This window comes from Schistocerca piceifrons, chromosome 3, assembly GCF_021461385.2.
Source record: "Schistocerca piceifrons isolate TAMUIC-IGC-003096 chromosome 3, iqSchPice1.1, whole genome shotgun sequence".
Lineage (NCBI taxonomy): Eukaryota > Metazoa > Arthropoda > Insecta > Orthoptera > Acrididae > Schistocerca > Schistocerca piceifrons.
The window spans coordinates 108,843,225-108,863,143 of record NC_060140.1 but is presented as its reverse complement, the minus strand read 5'-3'; the positions used below and the strand labels follow the sequence as shown (position 1 = coordinate 108,863,143).

Here is a 19,919-nt window from a genome sequence, read left to right as displayed (position 1 = left end):
GTGGTGGTATGGGGTACCCTCTGCTCTTCACTGTATGGTGGCCTGTGGAGTATCTATGTAGATGTAGGTGTACTTTGTGATTAGTTTACAGGCAAGCTCACGCCATATCTTCCTCCATACTACTGAGAAATGGTGGTCCATACACTACATGACTTGGCTCATTCTGGCATTAAAGGCACAGTGGACTTTATTCAAAATAAGCAAAAATCTCAAAACATACAACCAGTGCTTGTGGAACTTTCAGTGAAGCTGACAGTTGCTTCTCACATATCCATGTTGACTAGTGGGGCAATAACATTGTTCTCTAGGCCTTATCTATCTCTTAACAATGATCAACATGTTTGGACATTGGTGAAAGGTAGTTCTACAAAAGGACATCTCTGAAGAAAGTGTTACCAGCCATTTTCTGTCATCATGGATTACACATTTTGGAGTTCCAGAAATCATCACACTGACAGAGGACAGCAGTTTGATTATAAATTCTTCACTTCACAAAGACCCTAGGTATACACCACATCAAAACCATTGCTTACTGTCTGGCACTGAACAGCAAAGGTGAACTGTGGCATTGCAATACCAAGACAGCATTGAGAACATGACATCAGGATGACTGGGTTGATAACTCATCAACAATTTTAATGCATCTTTATAATTATGTGGTTCCATAATATAATACCACCACTGCAGAAATGACATATGGCATGACAACTAGACTTCCAGCTGATATATACAGAAAATATATGTGCATTTATTGTAGTTTTGTTTTATGGTGCTAAATAAATAGTTATGAATATAATAGAGGGAAACATTCCATGTGGGAAAAATATATCTGATATAAATGAATAGTTATTTTTACTAGAACCACAGTTTCCATGTTTAGAAATAAATCATTTGCTCCAAATTTCAGTGTTTATCTACATAAATAAAGGAAAATTTTTGAGACTTTTCAGATGTTACGAGTGTTGTGCGTAACATATTTCATAATAAATCAATATTTGTGATTCGGAGTTGCTTTAGTGTATATTATAATTACCATATCACATTACATTTAGGTTTTTCTTTCAACAGGAGTGTATTTTCTCTGCATTTTTCATAAACTCCAGCTATTTTTGAGATTGGTATGTGAGTTTGCTAACTACAAAAAAGTTCCTGGGAGTTTCAGGGAATCATAATTTTTAACCAAAGTTATTCTTTTGCCGTAGAAGATATCCCTTTGTTGCATGTTAATCACCTGATTTTTTAAAGGGGACTGGTAATACTTGTACCATAGCAGCTCCACAAATTACAAGAAATTAGCTTAAAGTTAATTGTTTACTGTTCTGTAAGACATTGTGATTGGCACAGTGTAGCCCAATCGTGCACCTAAAAGGTAACCCTGGCTACTCTCATATGATGTGCACTGTCACACTTATGCAAACGGATGTGTTGAAAGGGCTATAGTGAGACATGCACCACACATATATAAGATATGCCAAATACTATCTTCCCCTGTGTATGCTGCCTCTTCTACAGGAAGTATAGGACCTGTCACCACTTGCCCACTTAACTATGAGTGGGCGAGTTGTAGGCATAGCAGCCTTGTACAAAGGAGGCAGGGACCACAGAGAACTCACAGTATGCTCATCCCGTAACCAATCAGTCTGAGGTGCTGTCTCGTCTTCAACTGTAATTGAAACTGAGGCAGTGAGACTCATTCTACATGGGAAACTTTCTGTGTGTTATGTCAATGAGAGGTAAATATGAATGGACAGAGGACTATCAATCATTGGCATGTCAAACTTCTGGAAAATACTGGTACCCCTTAGAGAAATGGCAGTGTGAGATGGGAAAGATCACGTTGTGCATTCAGTGGTTGTGCCTGAAGGACTCATTCAACACGTTGAGGGGCCCATTGCGAGAATAGGGTGGGACCAACTACACACTTTGGTGCACACTGAAACAAACAATGCCTGTTGACAGGGCTCTGCAGATCATTCCAATGATTAAATTTCTAGGGATATGGAATGATCACTAAGATTAAATCATAGAAAAATGTGTGGCAGACTTTGGTTCATTGGTAGGACATCAGGAAAAATATCATCTATCTACAAAGTGGTTTGCAGAGTATAGACATAGAAATTTTGAAAAATTAGTACTTTGAAAGTATTTTGATCTGTTAATCTGCCCAGAACATTAACCTAAATTAGATTCAAAACAGTAAATTTCTGTTGCTCAATCTGTGAATGGGCATCTGGCCTAACTGCTGGTAGAGAGCAGTCTGTCATTCACTGTGGTAGTAGGAGAGGGAAGATGGTGAGCTCATTGCCGTGGTCACCTTTAACCCCAAGGGAAGATCCACAGAACTCAATTTGATAGCAAGCTGAGTGGACTTGGGGCTGTTCTGGGAGAACCAGAACAAGGAAAATTCCTACACCTACCCAGATTGAATCCAGGACCTCCAGAACTGTAGCCTAATTCTTTATCCACTAGAGCACCATGGCCACTTAAGTTAGGTCCATATTCACTAACTCACCCATCAGTTTTGGAAATTTCATAATTAATGGCAGCCTTCAAAGATGTGGAGCGAGTTCAGTTATACATTAACAGGCAGAAGCAGCCACTGAAAGCTGATACTATAAAGTAAACAACAAATTACGACCAATGTTAATGTAACATGCTAATAATGATGTGAATTACTTATAGATTACTTTATATATGTAAATTAATTCAGGCTTAAGTGTGTACTTTTGATTTTAAGATGCATTTACAAAGAAACAGAACATGATATATTTTTGAAAAATAATTGTGTACATTAACAATAGCTCTACTGAAGGAACATGATTTATTTTTGGAAAATAATTGTGTACATTAACAATAGCTCTACTGAAGGAAAATTATGGTTATTTGTACACATGGAACATAATAAACAATCAAAATTATAGTCTCTACAGGTTATTTGCATGATCCCATATGTGGGGTAAAATTAGTAACAAGAATTCCCTGCTTGGAATGAAACTGAATACTAAGCACTTTTACTGCAAATGAAGTTGCTTTTTTTCCCCACTCTGACACAGTATTCATGGTTCCATGTAACACATTTCTTAACAATGCACCCAGTGACAAAATCAACTGCTACTTTATTTGGAGTAGGATCTACTGCAAAATCCACACACATTTGGATCGATGTCTGTTTGTTCAGTGTTATCTTCCCCTTTAGAAGGTTTAGGGAAACAGTCCCTTTGTTTTGTAATGTTTTGTAGTCTTCGAAATGTTGTCAGTATTTATGACCTGTGCCTCTTAATTCTGACTCAGTGCTCAGTACTATAATCAAGTTTCTTGGGAGACAACAATATGCTTCTTGTTGCACCCGGCACCTCTCAGCTTTCACCTTCTACAGCTAGCTGCTGTAGTTGGTCACTGAATGTTCTCTGTGCTATTTCAGAAATCAGCTTTTCTGTGAGAATTGCATGCCAGTTTAGTTGGAAAATCCCTGGCAGTATGAAACCTCCTGTGGCATTTGGGACAGCAGCTGATTTTCTCTAGGCTTGCTTCTAGGGAGAACCAAACTGTGTTTTCAGTATCACCTGGTATGAGTGGCTGAACACACATTGATGGCACACTCACATGTAGAAGTTGTTCAGTGGGTTAATAACTGACTTGTTGAAAGGCTGGAGTGCATGTTTTGTGTAGACGGGGATGCAAAAGGTGCAGTGTCATGTTCCATACAGCATTCAAGAGCATTGACTGATTTTGTAGGGTCTGGTGGCCATCCATCAAAGGCACTGCATGTCCCACTGCCTTGCATTTCAAAAAAAAACAAAATGCTTCTTTGTTAATGTAACCTGGTTCTGTCATCTGGACAAATATTCTGTCAGTAAACCTTTACAGAAGTCATTTTAAGCCAGATTTCTTTGAAAACAGTGCAGAGAGGGATGAACATTCAAATAGCATTGCAGCAGGCCAATACAGTTGCTTGTTCTTCCTATTCTTCATGCTCCTTTGCCCTTTAGTGGCAATGACTCAAACAGGAGTATAGTTACTGGGAGACAGACCAGTCTCATGAGCTCCAAATATCATTTCACCTTTGTACAAGTTCAAGTCCAGCAACACTGATTCAAACTGGTTGTAGAAATCAGTGAACATTTTCCTTGTCAATCCAGAAACTTTGGACTCAGAAATGCTCAAAGGTATTCTTAGAGACAAAACTCCTAGTGTCAATCCATAATTTCTTGAACCAGTCTTATCCAGCTGTTTTCTTGAAACAATGTTGACTTATCAGACATTCTGCATACCTGACAGTAACATTGTGTACATCCTGGAGGATGACAGTGATATTCCCTCAAGCCATACCTTGAAGCCTCCCTGTTAAAACAGATTCTTGCTTATTTGTGGAAACAAGTTTTTTCTCTTTTTTAATGCATGTCAAGAACAGGAAAGAACTAAGTACTGCACCTTCAGAACACTATAGTTCCTGCTGCTGCATGATGGGTTTGCCCTTGTTCCTGTTGTATCACGTAATCTGACCCTTTGTTTTCCATTGTTAAGATACAACTCCATCCAGGCAAGAGGAATGCCTTTAAAGGCATAGCATTTTAGTTTCCTTAGAATTACTTTATGATCTACAAATTTGAAGGCTTTGGCAAGATCATGGAAATTCAACAATAATTTTTCTTGTTTAGTTCTAAAAGAACTAAGTTCATGAGATTATATATTCCTTTCTTCCAATGAGATTACATGTTCCTGTATTCAACAGAGAAGCCTTTACAGAAGCCAAACTTAGTTGCTGAGAGGCTATTTTCAGAAAGGTGTTTCAATATTCCATTGTAGGACACCTTCTTAAAAACTTTTGAGAACATTGGAAGGGACAGATGGGTCCATAATTAAAAGCCATTTTAGCAAGGTATTCAAAAGTACTACCCTGCGCAGCTTAGGGTCTTTCACATGAAACACAAACTGCTTGTAGATTCTGTGGTGTAACTCGGGATTCTTCAGAATAACATACTCCACCTGTATCCTCTTAGGCCATTGAAAGATGTCCATGGTAACTGATGGTTTAGGTACTTTTGTAAGTGTCAAGACATCCCACTGAGGGCCATACTTTAGGTAGTTTGTAAATGTCGGGACATCCCTCTGAGGGAGATATTATTAACATATAGACAGATGGTGTGCAAAAGACACCAGCTCTGGACACTAAGGCACGACTGTGATCGTGCATCTCCACTGACTGTGGAGGTTGGCTTGTTCTTTGGACATCATGACTTGATGGTGCCTTGTAGGTCAAGGAGCAAACAGTTGTGTGCAAGTATGTAAATGGTCATAAAGAAAAATTGTTACAAGAACTCTCATTGATTCAATGGCTAATTTCAAAACAATACACATATATGTTGTAATCTGTCATGAGCTCCAAAGTAGAGTAGATGTGTTCAACCATTATTGTAACTGAAGCTGCACAAGAAAATAATTGTGTGTAAAATACAGATGAGTTGACGCAAAACAGTTTACGTCATTTAGTAGCTTGGACAGACTGCAGATCTCTTCCAGCACCTGCACATTGCAACAAGGTGAAGAAATCCAGTGGCATATTTCAATGGCACTGTATAGCAGGATCACAAAGGTAATTAACTTTGAGAATGGTGACCAGAAACTATTAATGATGTGTGACAGATCATACATGGAGCATAACCACACAACAAACAATAATTGGTAACACTTCATACTGGCACCCTAGTGCATGAAACAAATTAGGGGTGTGAAAACAAGGGAGCATTTGGGAATTATTGAGAAGCTTTGACAAAAATAAGAGAAGAAAATATGACACTGCCCAGAGTAACCTAAATCAATAACCAAATTAAATACTGTAAAAGAAGAAAGCTGACACACACTGTAGCATCATGCAAAGTAATTTAAATACTTAAGAAAAAGTTTATTTGTCACAAAAGATTAGATAAAGGAGATTAGCAGTGAGGTCAACAGCAAAAGATATCTGCTTGCTTAAGTAACCTTTGTCATATGTGTGAAGAAGAATCTCATAGACAACACAGAAGAATCCTCTGTTGTGACTTTGAGACCACAGCTGCAGCAGTGATCAAAGGCTGCAGCAGCAGGCTGTGAGAGCCAACCAACACAACAATGGCACAGCTCTACTTCACAGTGCAGCATCTGGCTAGCTGACTATGTGAAGAGTATGCAGCAGGTCATCGCTACATTCTCTAGCCTATGTAGAACTCACCGGCAATGCAGCACAGCTTGCTGTGCACCCAATTAGGTGAGTTGCTAACAGTCCCAATCTAATTTGTTAAGTAATTCATTATATGAAAAATTTTAGGGACATATTTCATGGGAGTTGAAATGAGTCACAATATTTCAGTGCTGTTAAGGGAATATGATATTGTCATTACTGTTTGCCTGTTCCTACCACAAAATGTAAGAGTTAACATCTTTCATGAAAGTTGAGGCAGAGAAACTAAAAAATTACCAAATAGTCTCAAAGACACCAAACAAGAGTTATCTAATAGTGTAAAATCCACCAAAGAAGAGTTGTTAAATGACATTAAAACCATTGGAGAAGTGTTGTCAAATGACATTAAAACCATTAAAACTGAGTTGTCAAATAGTAATACAGATTTAAAAACACAAGGGAAGGAGGGAGCTATGAAAGAAGATAAAATTTATAATATAGAAACACTAATATTAAATTTGTGTTATGTACTTTTTTAAGAACTGATAATGAAACCAGATTAAAGCAATATGACAGACATTTGATGATGAGCTACCGAGGGTAATCAAGAAACCACGGGGAATATACATTCCCATGTGCCAAGAAGTCAGCACAAGACATTAATATTTTGTTTGAAATACCATCATAGACTGCTTTTCAGTTATCTAATAATTACTGTGATCTATTTTACAGTTGATTTGAGAAAACTGACATCTGCTGCTACCAGCAGCCAGTCTCAATAAGGCTAAGTGATTTGCTTTCTATGCTCCATTTTATGTCTCTGTGTAGAACGTTCAGATATTGTGAAAAGAAGATAAACTAACTGTTGAAGAGAATAAAGATATCTCTAAAAACCTATAAAATAACAGAGCCACGGGAAATAGTTCATAACAATTGGCCTTTTGAAATAGTTTCATTAATTATCAAAGACCTTCAAATCATTTTGGAAGATGTATGTATGAGAGACAAGCCTCACAACAATGAGAACTGCTCAGTCACCATGATCTGTTGCCTACAATACACTTTCAAAGCTCCAGAAAGACAACTAAACAATTTTTAAGTAGGATTTTCAAAGGGCACATGCTCCTTACAGCAGATATTCAATATGAAATTTAAAATCTTTCCTCAGGTACTGAATTCCAGAGAGTTTCTGTAATATTTTTGAGTTCTATAAGCAATTTGATAGAGAAGCCCTACACAAAGTATTGGAAAATTTCGTGTTACATCTATACTGGCGTGTGTCATCCTTGAAACTCAATTTAAAACAACTCATGAGTGATATTAGATTAGATTAGATTTAATTTCATTCCAATTGATCCGTAGTGAGGAGGTCCTCCAGGATGTGAAACATGTCAGAAGAACAACAATACATGACAAATATTTAAACTAAAACAAATAAGCTAATGTACCATTCCACAGGTCCCAAGTGGAATGATCGTCATTTTTTAATGAACACTAAGAGTCATTTTACAAATACTATTGCACTGAATTTAAAATAAAAAAGTTTTTTATTTATTTATAAGGTAAGAAACATGTAATACAACTACTGTAATACTTATTTACAATGAACACATTACTGCACTGAAATGATGCAGAAGTTAGATTATACTTACACACACACGCACACACACACACACACACACACACACACACACACACAAATTTTCAGTGAACACATTACTGCACTGAAATTGTGCAGAAGATATGTTGTACTTATATACAAATCAGTTGGTTTTCTTCAGAAATTCATCAATGGAGTAGAAGGAGTTGGCCACCAATAAATCCTTTAGGCTTCTCTTAAACTGAATTTCATTGGTTGTTAAGCTTTTTATGGCTGCTGGCAAGTTATTGAAAATGTGTGTTCCTGAATAATGCACACCTTTTTGTACAAGACTAAGTGACTTTAAATCCTTGTGAAGATTATTCTTATTTCTAGTATTGATTCCATGAATTGAGCTATTGGTTTGAAAAAGTGATATATTTTTAATGACAAATTTCATTAAGGAATAAATATATTGGGAAGCTGTAGTTAGTATCCCTAGTTCCCTAAACAGGCTTCTGCAGGATGTTCTTGAGTTCACACCACATATAATTCTTACTGCACGTTTTTGTGCCCGGAAAACTTTAGCTTGGCTTGATGAATTACCCCAGAAAATAATCCCATATGACATTATGGAATGAAAGTAAGCATAGTATGCCAGCTTTTTCATTTTTATATCCCCTATGTCTGACAAAATTCGCATTGCAAACAGAGATTTGTTAAGACGCTTCAGCAGTTCTGTGGTGTGCTCCTCCCAGTTGAATTTATTATCAAGCTGTAATCCCAAGAATTTAACACCGTCCACTTCTTCTATCTTCTTGTCATCATATGTTAGACATATACTCTTGGGACACCCCTTACAAGTTCTGAACTGCATGTAGTGTGTTTTTTCAAAGTTTAGTGACAAAGAATTGGCTAGGAACCAGTGATTAATGTCTACAAATATTTTATTGGCTGATCTTTCTAAGACTACACTTGATTTGCTATTTATTGCAATGTTTGTATCATCAGCAAACAAAACAAACTTGGCATCTGGTAATGTTACTGATGAAAGGTCATTGATATACACAAGAAAAAGTAAGGGCCCCAAAATGGAACCTTGTGGGACCCCACATGTAATTAGTTCCCAGTTGGATGATGCCTGATAGCTTGATACATGTCTCTTTCCTAATAACACCCTTTGTTTCCTGCCAGAGATATAAGATTTGAACCATTTTGCAGCATTTCCTGTTACACTATAATATTCTAGTTTACTTAAAAGGATATTGTGATTTACACAGTCAAATGCCTTTGACAGATCACAAAATATACCAGTTGCCTGCAATTTTTTGTCTAATGAATTAAGTACATTTTCACTGTAAGTGTAGATAGCCTTCTCAATATCAGAACCTTTTAGAAATCCAAACTGTGACTTTGACAGTATGTTATTTGAGATAAGATGGTTATAAAGACGACTGTACATTACTTTTTCGAAAATTTTTGAGAATGCTGGCAACAGTGAAATTGGACGGAAATTTGATGCTATTTCTTTATCTCCCTTCTTAAACAGTGGCTTAACTTCAGCATATTTCAGCCATTCGGGAAATATTCCACTGATAAACGACTGGTTACACAGATAGCTTAATATGTTACTTAGCTCAGAATCACATTCTTTAATTAACTTTGTTGATATTTCATCATACCCACTAGATGTTTTTGATTTTAAAGATTTTATGATGGACATATCTCTAAGGTTTTCAGGTTGTTAGATAATAAGTCAGTGTACCTAAATTCATCATTAACCAGATCCTCCAGGAACTGGTTAGAATTTAGAATGAAAGATTACAAGAATACCAAGACCACCTATAAGCTGAAACATAGGTCTACTTGCTAATATCACTACTAATATAAATACTACTTTTTTTGTCCACTCCCTTCTTGCATATGAAATCAATAGGACCAATAATGGATGATGTAAGGCTAACAATAAAGGTATTTAAATATTCCTGTATAAGAAGCTATCAATAGAATTATACAGCCTAAAAGAAGACAGCAAAATCAATTTTTCCCAAATTTTAAATTGTTAAGATATGAAGGATTCTAGAGTATAAACAGTAAGAGAACATAACTGAACAACTGAAATGGTATGAAAAAAGGAAACAAGAGACATAAGGATAAAATGAAAGAACTTAAACATCTACTATACAGCTGTGATATTCAACACTACTGGCAAATAATGAAATGTTATATCTCATCTGTACTGTTACAGGGACTGAAGTCATAGACAACACAAAAATTCACCCATAAGTAGCCTAAAGGCATTTGAAATGTGAATGTACCACCATATGTTAAGATCTCATAAACAGATTACGTGATCAATGACAAAGTTCTTCGACTAGATTTCTGGAAATCATTTGACACAGTGCCACATTGCAGGCTGTTAAACAAAGTATGAGCATATAGAATAGGTTCATAGAAATGTGGGTGACTCGAGTACTTCTTAAGTTATAGGACCCTGTACATTGTCCTCAATGGGAAGTGTTCATCAGAGGTTTTGTCAGGAGTGCCCCAGGGAAGTTGTTCTCTGTATACATAAATTATTTGGTGGACAGGATGGGCAGCAACCTACAGTTGTTTGCTGATGATGCCATAGTGTATGGTAAGGTGTTGAAGTTGAGTGACCGTAGGAAGATACAAGATGACTTAAGCAAAATTTCCAGTTGGTGTGATGAATGGCAGCCAGCCCCAAATGTGGAACAACATAAGTTAATGCAGATGAGTATAAAGATCAAAGCTGTAATGTTCAGATGCAGTATTACTAGTGTCAGTCAAGTCATTTAAATATCTGGGCATAATGTTGCAAAGCAATATGAGGTGGAATGAACATATGAGAACAGTGGTACGGAGGGCAAATGGTCGATTTCAGTTTATTGGAAGACTTTTAGGAAGGAGTGGTTCACCTGCAAAGAAGACCACAAATAGGAAGCTGGTGTGACCTGTTCTTGAGTACTGCTTGAGTGTTTGGGATTGGTACCAGTTCGTATTGCAGGAAGACATAAAAGCAATTCAAAGGCCATGTAAGCTCACTGGACCAACATTTTTGTCACAACAGTGTGAGACATATTCATGAGCCTCAATAATATCAGTGGTGTGGTGTGACATGGACCATATAAAGTCCTGACATAGGAGCCATCAGTTACTGCCCTTAACAACGCACTGGTCAACCAAACCGCATGGATGCTGCTAGATTTGTTACCGGTAGGTTCGAACAACACATAAGTGTTACAGAGTTGCTTTGTGAACTCAAATGGGAATCCCTGGAGAGAAGGCAATGTTCTTTTTGAGAAACACTGTTGGGAATGTTTAGAGAACTGGCATTTGAACCTGACTGCCCCCAACATACTTCGAGTATAAAGTCCATGAAGACAAGATATGAGAAGTTATGGCTCATACAGAGGCACATAGACAGTCATTTTTTCCTCACTTTATTTGTGAGTGGAACAGGAAAGAAAATGACAAGTAGTGGTACAGTGTGCCCTCCACCATGCACTGTACAGTGGCTTGCAGAGTATCTATGTAGATGTAGATGTAGATGTAGATGCAGATGCAGATATACCCTGAAGCCCTAGTGGCACTTTGTATGACCTTCAATAATTTAATAATTACATGTTAGCTGCCAATAAAAATAAATGTACCGAATAAAGGTAATAGCCAGACAAAATATATAATATTTACATTTGTAAGCTCATTGGAACAAACATTTTTGTCCCAACAGTGTGAGACATATTCATGAGCCTCAATAATATCAGTGGTGTGGTGTGACATGGAGCGTATAAAGTCCTGACATAGGAGCCATCAGTAACTGCCCTTGACAATGCACTGTTCAACCAAATCACATGGATGCTGTCCCTTATGTTTTCTGTTTTGTTGCAAGTGGTCCTACAAATCTATAGTATTTGTAGACCACTCTGCACGTGAACTTGTTCCTGAGACAGACACAGCTTTAGTTTAATGACTATGAACTTCATCACCTTTGAAAACAGGGTTGGTAATGTTATGGCCCTTGCTAAAATGGTAAGCAAATAGGATAACTTCATTGTGTTTCTTCAAGCTTTCTTGGTGGATCGAATATTCCATCATTTTTTGGAAGTGCATTTGAGTTAATAATATCCCAGATGCACATTCAAAAAAATGATGGAATATAGAATAACTTCATTGTCCAATATCTCAGTGTATCTGTTCTAGTTCAAAGTGCCTGTCATGTTAATCAAAGGACCAATATCCAAGTAATTAAAACATATCAAAGCCTCCTCCAACCTGCAATTCTCAACACAAAACAATGAACTGGTAATTCCAAAAAAAATGTCTGTCACCTAATGATATTCCATCAGAATGTCCACTCTCTAGGCAATAAATTAATAAAACTAGAAATAATACTTTCATATTAATTAATAAATGCTTTTGTCATATGTCTAAATGAACACTGGCTCAGGGAGTATATATTAATAACTGAGTGGTGGGGACTGCATCACCCTTAACAAAAGGAATAGAGTCAATACCTATAGACCAACTTAATTATTGTATACAGAAAAGGATTTTGGAATGTCAGCTTTAGAAATACCAGCATTCAGAATAACTGTAGCATGCCTATACATGTCTCCTGATGGAGACATAAAAACTTTCCTCAAGGCCTAGAAAATACTTTAATGTAAGCTATAAAAAATAGGCAACCTATACTGTTTGTGGTGATTTAAAAATAGGCTTTAGCAACAACTGAGATCATGAATCTGTTATTGTCTCAAAAGCTAGAAATCACAGTACATTGTTCTATATGAGAAACATCTTGTGCAAAGTCCAGTAGAGATCAAATAATAGTTAATGTGAATCAGAGCTGATTCAAATCAGAAATACTTAAAGCAGGAGTATAAGACCATTATGCCTAGACCATAAGTCTCCACCTGGAAAACAATAACTCACAGAATATCAAACCAACAATGTGCAAAAGTAGCTTTTACTGTGATAAGGAAGTTGAATAATTTAAGAATTATTTAAAATAAGAGTCATGGGGGGAAATTTATAGTCCAGCAAGTAAATCCAGTAAATTTAATACATTCATAAATGCAATTAAACAATATTTTGATATACCCCTACTTCTTAAAAATATGAAGTTAAAAATAATGTATAGAAACAGCTGGATCACTCCTGATACAAGAAAATCATGTGCTTAGGAAAGATTTCTTTAAGTAATTTCCAAAATAGGCAATACAACACTTCAGTTTGATAGATATTTTAGAAAGTATAAAGAATTATTCAGGAAAATAATAAAAGTGTCAAAATGTAGGAAAATGACAGATGCATAAGAATGCAACTAATAAAACAAAAGTTGTTTGGCAATGAAATAACAAAAAGAATAGTGGTAACATACAGTAAAATGAAAATTCCCAAATATCCAGCAACCCAATACATGTAACTAAAATGTGTAACCTTTTTTTGTAAATATAAATGAAAAAACCTTGTTGAGTAAAATATCGCTCATAAAAATTACACACATCTGAGGGGGCAGGTATACAGAACCATATTTCTCTTGCCAATGGATGTATAGAAAGTACAGCAATAAATTAAGCTACCAAAAACAAAATACACCACAGGAATAGATAATATACCATATCTGATTATAAAAATCTGCTGAGATAATCAGTGAACCATCAAATTATCTTACAAATTTATTTACTTATTTATTTATTTGTTCTTCCCTACTTGTATCTTTCCAGATTAAGCATAAAAATTACAAAAAAGCTGTGAAGTGGTGGCAAATTACAAACCAGTTTCTCAACTGTTGATCTTTTCAAAAATAGTTGATTTTTTATGAAACATCTTCAGATTTTTTACATAAACACAACAGGTTAATAGAAGCCCAACATGGATTTAGAAGGAATTACTTGGCTGAAACAGCTGTGTCTTCTTTTCTGCATGAAACATTGCAGGCAACATATAGGCACAGTCACGTTTTGAGCATATTTCTATATTCATCAAAGGCTTCTGATCTCATCAGGCACAGTAAGCTTCTCAGGAAAGTAAAGAATTTAAGTATTAGGGGAGCAGTATATAACTGGATTAAACTCAACGTCCATCAAGGAAAACAGTTTATTGAGGTAACACATGAAGAAAGAGATACAATTAAAACCAACCAATGAGATCTATCAACAATGAAACATGGTGTTCCCCGAGGACCCTTATTGGAGCTAATCTTGTTTTTATTGTGTGTAAACAACTTAAACATGAACAATGGTAATGATAAAATATACACATATGCAGATGACATGAGCATCTTAATAATGGGAAATGTGAAAGAAATATTAGAAGAAAACATTAAAGCCATCATGGAGAACATAACAGATTACTTTGAGGCAAATAACTTGTTTATGAACTTGAAAAAAATTCATTTACCACGCAGAATAGGACCAACTAACCCCCTTATTGAAATAAATAGCCAATCAATTATGAAAAGAGAGAGTACAAAATTTCTAGGCTTATGGATACAACAGAACATGAAATGGGATTCACATATAGATCAAATGTACAGAAAATGAAGCAAGACTTGCTTCATTATAAGAAGACTAAGGAACTGCACCTCATAATAAGCTCGGGAGTATATATTTTGTTTGTGCTCACTCAATACTGAAATATGGGATAGTATTTTTAGAAAACTATGTAAAAAGTCAGCTATCTTAAGTGCAGAAAAAGATAATTAGATTAATGTTAGAAGCACATCAAAGGACATAATGCAGAGAATTATTTAGAGAAAATAAAATTCTCCCACTTCCCTGCATGTACATATTATAAAATGTAATTAACATGAAATAAGCTGAACAGCAGTGATTTTTGTACCTCTCATACTGAATCTATGCGCAGATATTATACAAGACAAACAAATTCGTACATATTCAGCAGACAGAATCGGCATTATTCCAAAAAGGGGCTACTCCATCCTAGCATCAAAGTGTAAAATGCTTTATCAAGACACATAAAAATCATAAAAAACAATAAATTCATATCATCAGTAAAAGATTACTTGGCTGAGAACAGCTTGTATTCTCTGATGGAGCAGCTAATAAAACAAGACTGCACCATCTTTTGATGCTATATTTGTAACCTAAATAATATGATATTGTTTCTGGTGCTATACAAAATGTTTTTAGTGCTTAAGGACTGCTCCAATGTGTACTGTAATACTGTACAACACTACATGTACAGAAACATTAAATAAATAAAATGAATGCATGCAGATCGCTCAGAAGACTTCCTAATGTGTTAAATAAATGCAATAACATATAGCATTCAAATGACTATTTATCAATTAATTGAAGAAGTGCAGTGCTGATGTATCCACAAATTCCAGCATTGTAGGTAAGTGATTTTTGCCAACAGTACCACCCATCATGGTCATCTTTCAACTGCATTTTCAACACTAATTCCTCATGTCTACATCTACATCTATATTCTGCAAAGCACCATGAGGTGCACTACAGAGAGTATGTCCCATTGAGCCAGTTATTTGAGTTTCTTCTCTTCCATTCAGGTATGGAGCCTAGGAAGAATGATTGTTTGAATGCCTTTGTGTGTGCAGTAATCTTATCCTCATGATCCCTATGTGAGCAATATGTAGGGGGTTGTAGTATATCCCTAGATTAATCATTTAAGGCAGGTTCTTGAAGCTTTGTTAATAGACATTCTCTGGATAGGTTATATCTGTCTTCCAGAATCTGAGAGTTCAGTTCTTTCAGTATCTCTGTGACAGTCTCTCACAGATTAAACAAAACTGGCAACCATTCATGCTGCCCTTCTCTGTATGTGTTCAATATCAGTATCCCCTCTTAGTCATATGAAGGGCTTATTTCAATAGTGGTACAAGTCCACTTTTTAAAAAAAAATGGAGTTATCCTCACGTACATACTCACACAAGTCATTTTTAATTTATTTGTATTGTGGGATAGCTCCAGCTTTGTCCTGCTACCAACAGAGTGCACTCCAATGCTGACGCATTAGAGAAACAAGCAGGAATTTAGTTCAGTAGTGGTACAAGACGTGTGTGCTTTTGCGCATTGCAGCCTGTTGCCATTTCTTGTCAAGATGATGGATTCAGAAGCATTATCAAGTGACTGTGATACGATTGATGATCCAGATTTTCAAACAATTTCAGGTAAAAAGAATATACTTACTTTTCTCTCAGCATTATAGACATTTTGTTCCAAAAAAGGAATATGCAAGAATGGCCATGTTGACAATAACAATGGAAAATTAGGGTGTCCATCTTAATGTATTTCACATATACATATGTTTTCAATCATATGTTGCTGTATAAATCATAGCTTGTGTTGCTTTCTGTCTAGATACCAGTACCGATGACAGTGAAACTTCCAGTGAAAGTGGAAAAAATGACAAAACAGAAGATACTGTTACTGATGCCTATGCGAACGGCGCAGCTGCAAATATGCAGACAAAAAGGAAGTGTACTCAAAGCAAGAAGGGTGCAAGGAAAACGGACACATATGAAAAGTGTATTCGAAAGAAAAAAAGGAACACTGGGGAGCTAGAAGTCACAGCAACTGGTAAAATAAATCCTCCAAAAACATTTCACAATGTGGACTGCAGTTGTGCACATAAATGTTTCAATAAAGTTTCAGAGGATGAGGAAGACGTTATTTGAAAATTTCTGGGCTATGGATGATATTAATCACCAAAATAGTTATCTGAATGGTTTATGCATGTATCATTCAGTTAACCGCCGACAGCCAAGAGATGGCTCTGGTTCTCAGAAAAGCTGTATTTATGAATATCGATTACATGTGAATGGAAATTGTACAATAGTATGCAAGAAGTTTTTCGTGAATACTTTGGACACTTTGATGGAAGGGGCAAACATCAGAACAAATTCTCTGTACCGGAAGGTCTGATCAATGATGTAAAGGAACACATCAAAAGCTTTCCAGTTTATGGGAGCCATTATGCAAGGAAGGATAATCCCCACAAAAGATTTTTAAATCCTGAGCTGTGTGTGGCCAAAATGTATAATTTGTACAAAGATAAATGCATATCTCAGAATAAAGAAATTGTGGGGAGCACATCTATCAAAAAATCTTTAACAAAGACTTTAACCTGTCATTTAGACCAACAAGAAAGGACACTTGTCCTTTTTGTGACAAACTGAGCTATGAAATGGATACTGCTACCAATGCAGAAGAAAAAAGAAAGCTTCAAACTGGAAAGAAGCTTCACCTTAGGAGGGCTGAAGCTTCAAGAACAGCAATGGCTACAGACACAGCATGTAGTGAAGAGGCAGATTCTCAGGTGTTCGTGTTTACCTTTGACCTGGAAAAAGCAATTGCATTTCCTAAACTGACAACATCAATATCGTACTACAAAAGAAACATATAAAGGTATAATTTTGGTTGCCACAATTTAACTGAAGGCAAAATCCATATGTATTTTTGGGATGAAACATCTGGATCGAGGGGTTCACAGGAAATTGGTACCTGTTTATTGAAACATATCGAAAAGTGTGTCACTTCTCAAAAACAGGTAGTTGCATATAGCGACACATGTGGTGGGCAAAACAGGAACATAAACATTGTCCCAACACTAATGGAAGTGACACATAACAGGTTTATGTACAATGTTCAATTTAATTTATTTCAATAGTGGTAAAGCTCCATTAGCTCCACTTTCCTGCCTATAATGCTGCTGAAATTAATGATCCAAACAAATAGAAAGAAAGGTTCATATCCACCAACAAGCCATATACTTGAATATTTCTGGTATCTCAACTGCAGATTTTTCAGTGCTCATTTAACTTTAGGACTTTGTATCTCAGAATGAGCAAATATGGACTTGTACCACTATTGAAATAAGCCCTTCAAATTTGGCATGGGTCTCACACACTTGAGCAATATTGCAGAACTGGTCACACAAGTGATTTGTAAGCGATCTCTTTTGTAGCTAGTAAGCTCATAGGATATGATGTAGTTATACACCTTCAAATTCTGCCACTTCCTTCACAGCAAATCTTTTGGTGCCCCCAAAGACAGTCAGTCCATGTGCTACTCCATTACATCACCTTGTGATCTGTGTTATACACAGAAAATGAAAGAGGTTGAACTATCCCTGTGAACACTCTAGGCGCTAATCCACACTCACACATAGACAGTCAGTATTGTACATCAGTCTCTCTCATCTGTAGACATCTAGAGCTACCGTTAATATTAACACGCCAGTTGATAATTTCTGGATTAGTGAACACTACATTTCATTCAGTAAGATACATTTTTTATAAGATAGTAATATGATTGACAAAAACCAGGAAGGAAAGTCAAAGAAGTAATATAGGATGAAGTCAGCAACAGAAGATATAAGACGAATGAAAGGACAGTTCTGAACCTGTGAACTTGTAAAGAAAATAGTTCATAATTCTGAGACAGATGTGTAGTACAGTCACAACTGTAACTGACATTATTACCATGTGTCATGTTTTATTATTGCAGGTAAAAAGAGGAATGACAAGTACTTATTGCAAAGGGAATGTAGTGTTGATCATATCTCCTTTTCATTTGTTGAAGTAGCATGGTATAAAATAAAATAAAAGTTCTGAACGGGCCAGGGACGAAGCTGTTAATATTCATAGATAAGATAGAAAGAAACTAAATAAACATAAAATTTTAATTCTAACTGAATTTGATTTAGAGTCAGTCAAAAATAAAGCACTTGTAATGGAGAAAAGATATAAAAGCATCATACTAGGGATCAGACTGAGAAAAATAGAACACAAATGAGTAGATTTTGTTGCACAAATCATGTTAACTAAAATAAGCAAATCAAGTTTGGAACAGCATAAATTACAACAATAAACTTCAAAATTGTTCTGAAGCAAGGAAGTACACCACAAATGATAAAGACAAATGCAAGCCATTGATGTGGGACAGAGAAAATTTCTTAAATTACACACTTGATACAAAGTATAAGTATGTAAAACATGGCACCTGTATTTAAAATTTGATATTTCTGAATAAAGGTAAAAGTTAAGGAGACATCCAAATTACAAACTATGCAATTTTACAACAAACTTTGGGAGAAGGTGATAAAAAATAAATTATGGAGGGCATACAGGAAAGAATTGCCCAAACAAATAAAATTAAAAAAGCAATTTACAGTCATATTATTTTAAACTAAATAATAATGTTTAATGTTCTTTGCAAGGAAAGTGATGAGTGAATGAATTAATATGAGGAGATAGTGGGTAACAATGAACACTGTCTCAGAGTTTCCCTCAAAAATGAAAAGTATCTCAACTGCTATAAGAGAATCTGTCTTGTGAAACCTCTGTTTCACAAATATATTCACACTATTGTTTTTATGCACATACATATGGATGTGGTTGTGTGTGAATCAAGTAGATGGTATGAATGAAGTGTACATAGCAATAATAGAGGTCTTCTTAACTAGACAGTGGAAGATTAAACCAATAGAGGTGGGGAAAGTCCATAATACAAAAGAAATTGGGCTTAAAGTTCAATAAAAATAGAAATTTGTAGCATAGTATAAGCAATCCACATACCAAAAATTAGTCCAAGACACAGCAATACATTTTCTTAACTCAGATTCTGTACAGAAAATATATAACATTCTCACAACAGCTTTTCATAATGCATCTATTCTCTAAATGGACAACATCTCAAGAGCAACATGTTTTGAAGTTAATTAAAACCTATGTTTTCCATTATAACATTCAAGAAATAGTCATTAGTTAGCAGCATTAGAACAGCAAAAAGTACTCACACATATGTGCAGTGCACAACATGTGCCACAACCAATAGCAAACACAACTCCAACGCCTGCACTGCCGAGCGACAGTGCCCTGCCATTGCACACGACACAGTGCTCTGGGAGCAGTCGTGATGCAGAATGACGGGCCTGGAGACTGGCTTGTTGGCTGTGGCAGGCTGGCTTACAGGAAGGTGCTATCACTCAGCTTATCAGCACCAAGTGGTCTGCTGCCAGACCACCTGGGGCTCCGGATGTGGTGAGATGTTGTGCTCAAATCTGCACTTGCATATCTCACTCCATTGCCTGCTGGATACTTCTGTGTGGCCCTTAAATGCCTCACCTCTAAATACATTGAATATAGTTCAATAATTCTCCTGATGCTTATTG

At 36.0% G+C, this 19,919-nt stretch overlaps 1 protein-coding gene across 1 annotated transcript in view; it reads right to left on the bottom strand.

Annotated features, from left to right (window-relative positions):
• The window catches only part of LOC124789901 (hemocytin-like), a 543,737-nt gene extending 524,082 nt beyond the window's left edge, over nucleotides 1–19,655 (bottom strand). The window contains exon 1 of the mRNA XM_047257418.1: nucleotides 19,545–19,655. Coding sequence (XP_047113374.1) covers nucleotides 19,545–19,630 — 86 coding nt within the window. The 5' untranslated portion in view covers nucleotides 19,631–19,655. The remainder of the gene's footprint in view (nucleotides 1–19,544) is intronic.
• Between the last annotated feature and the right edge of the window lie 264 nt (nucleotides 19,656–19,919).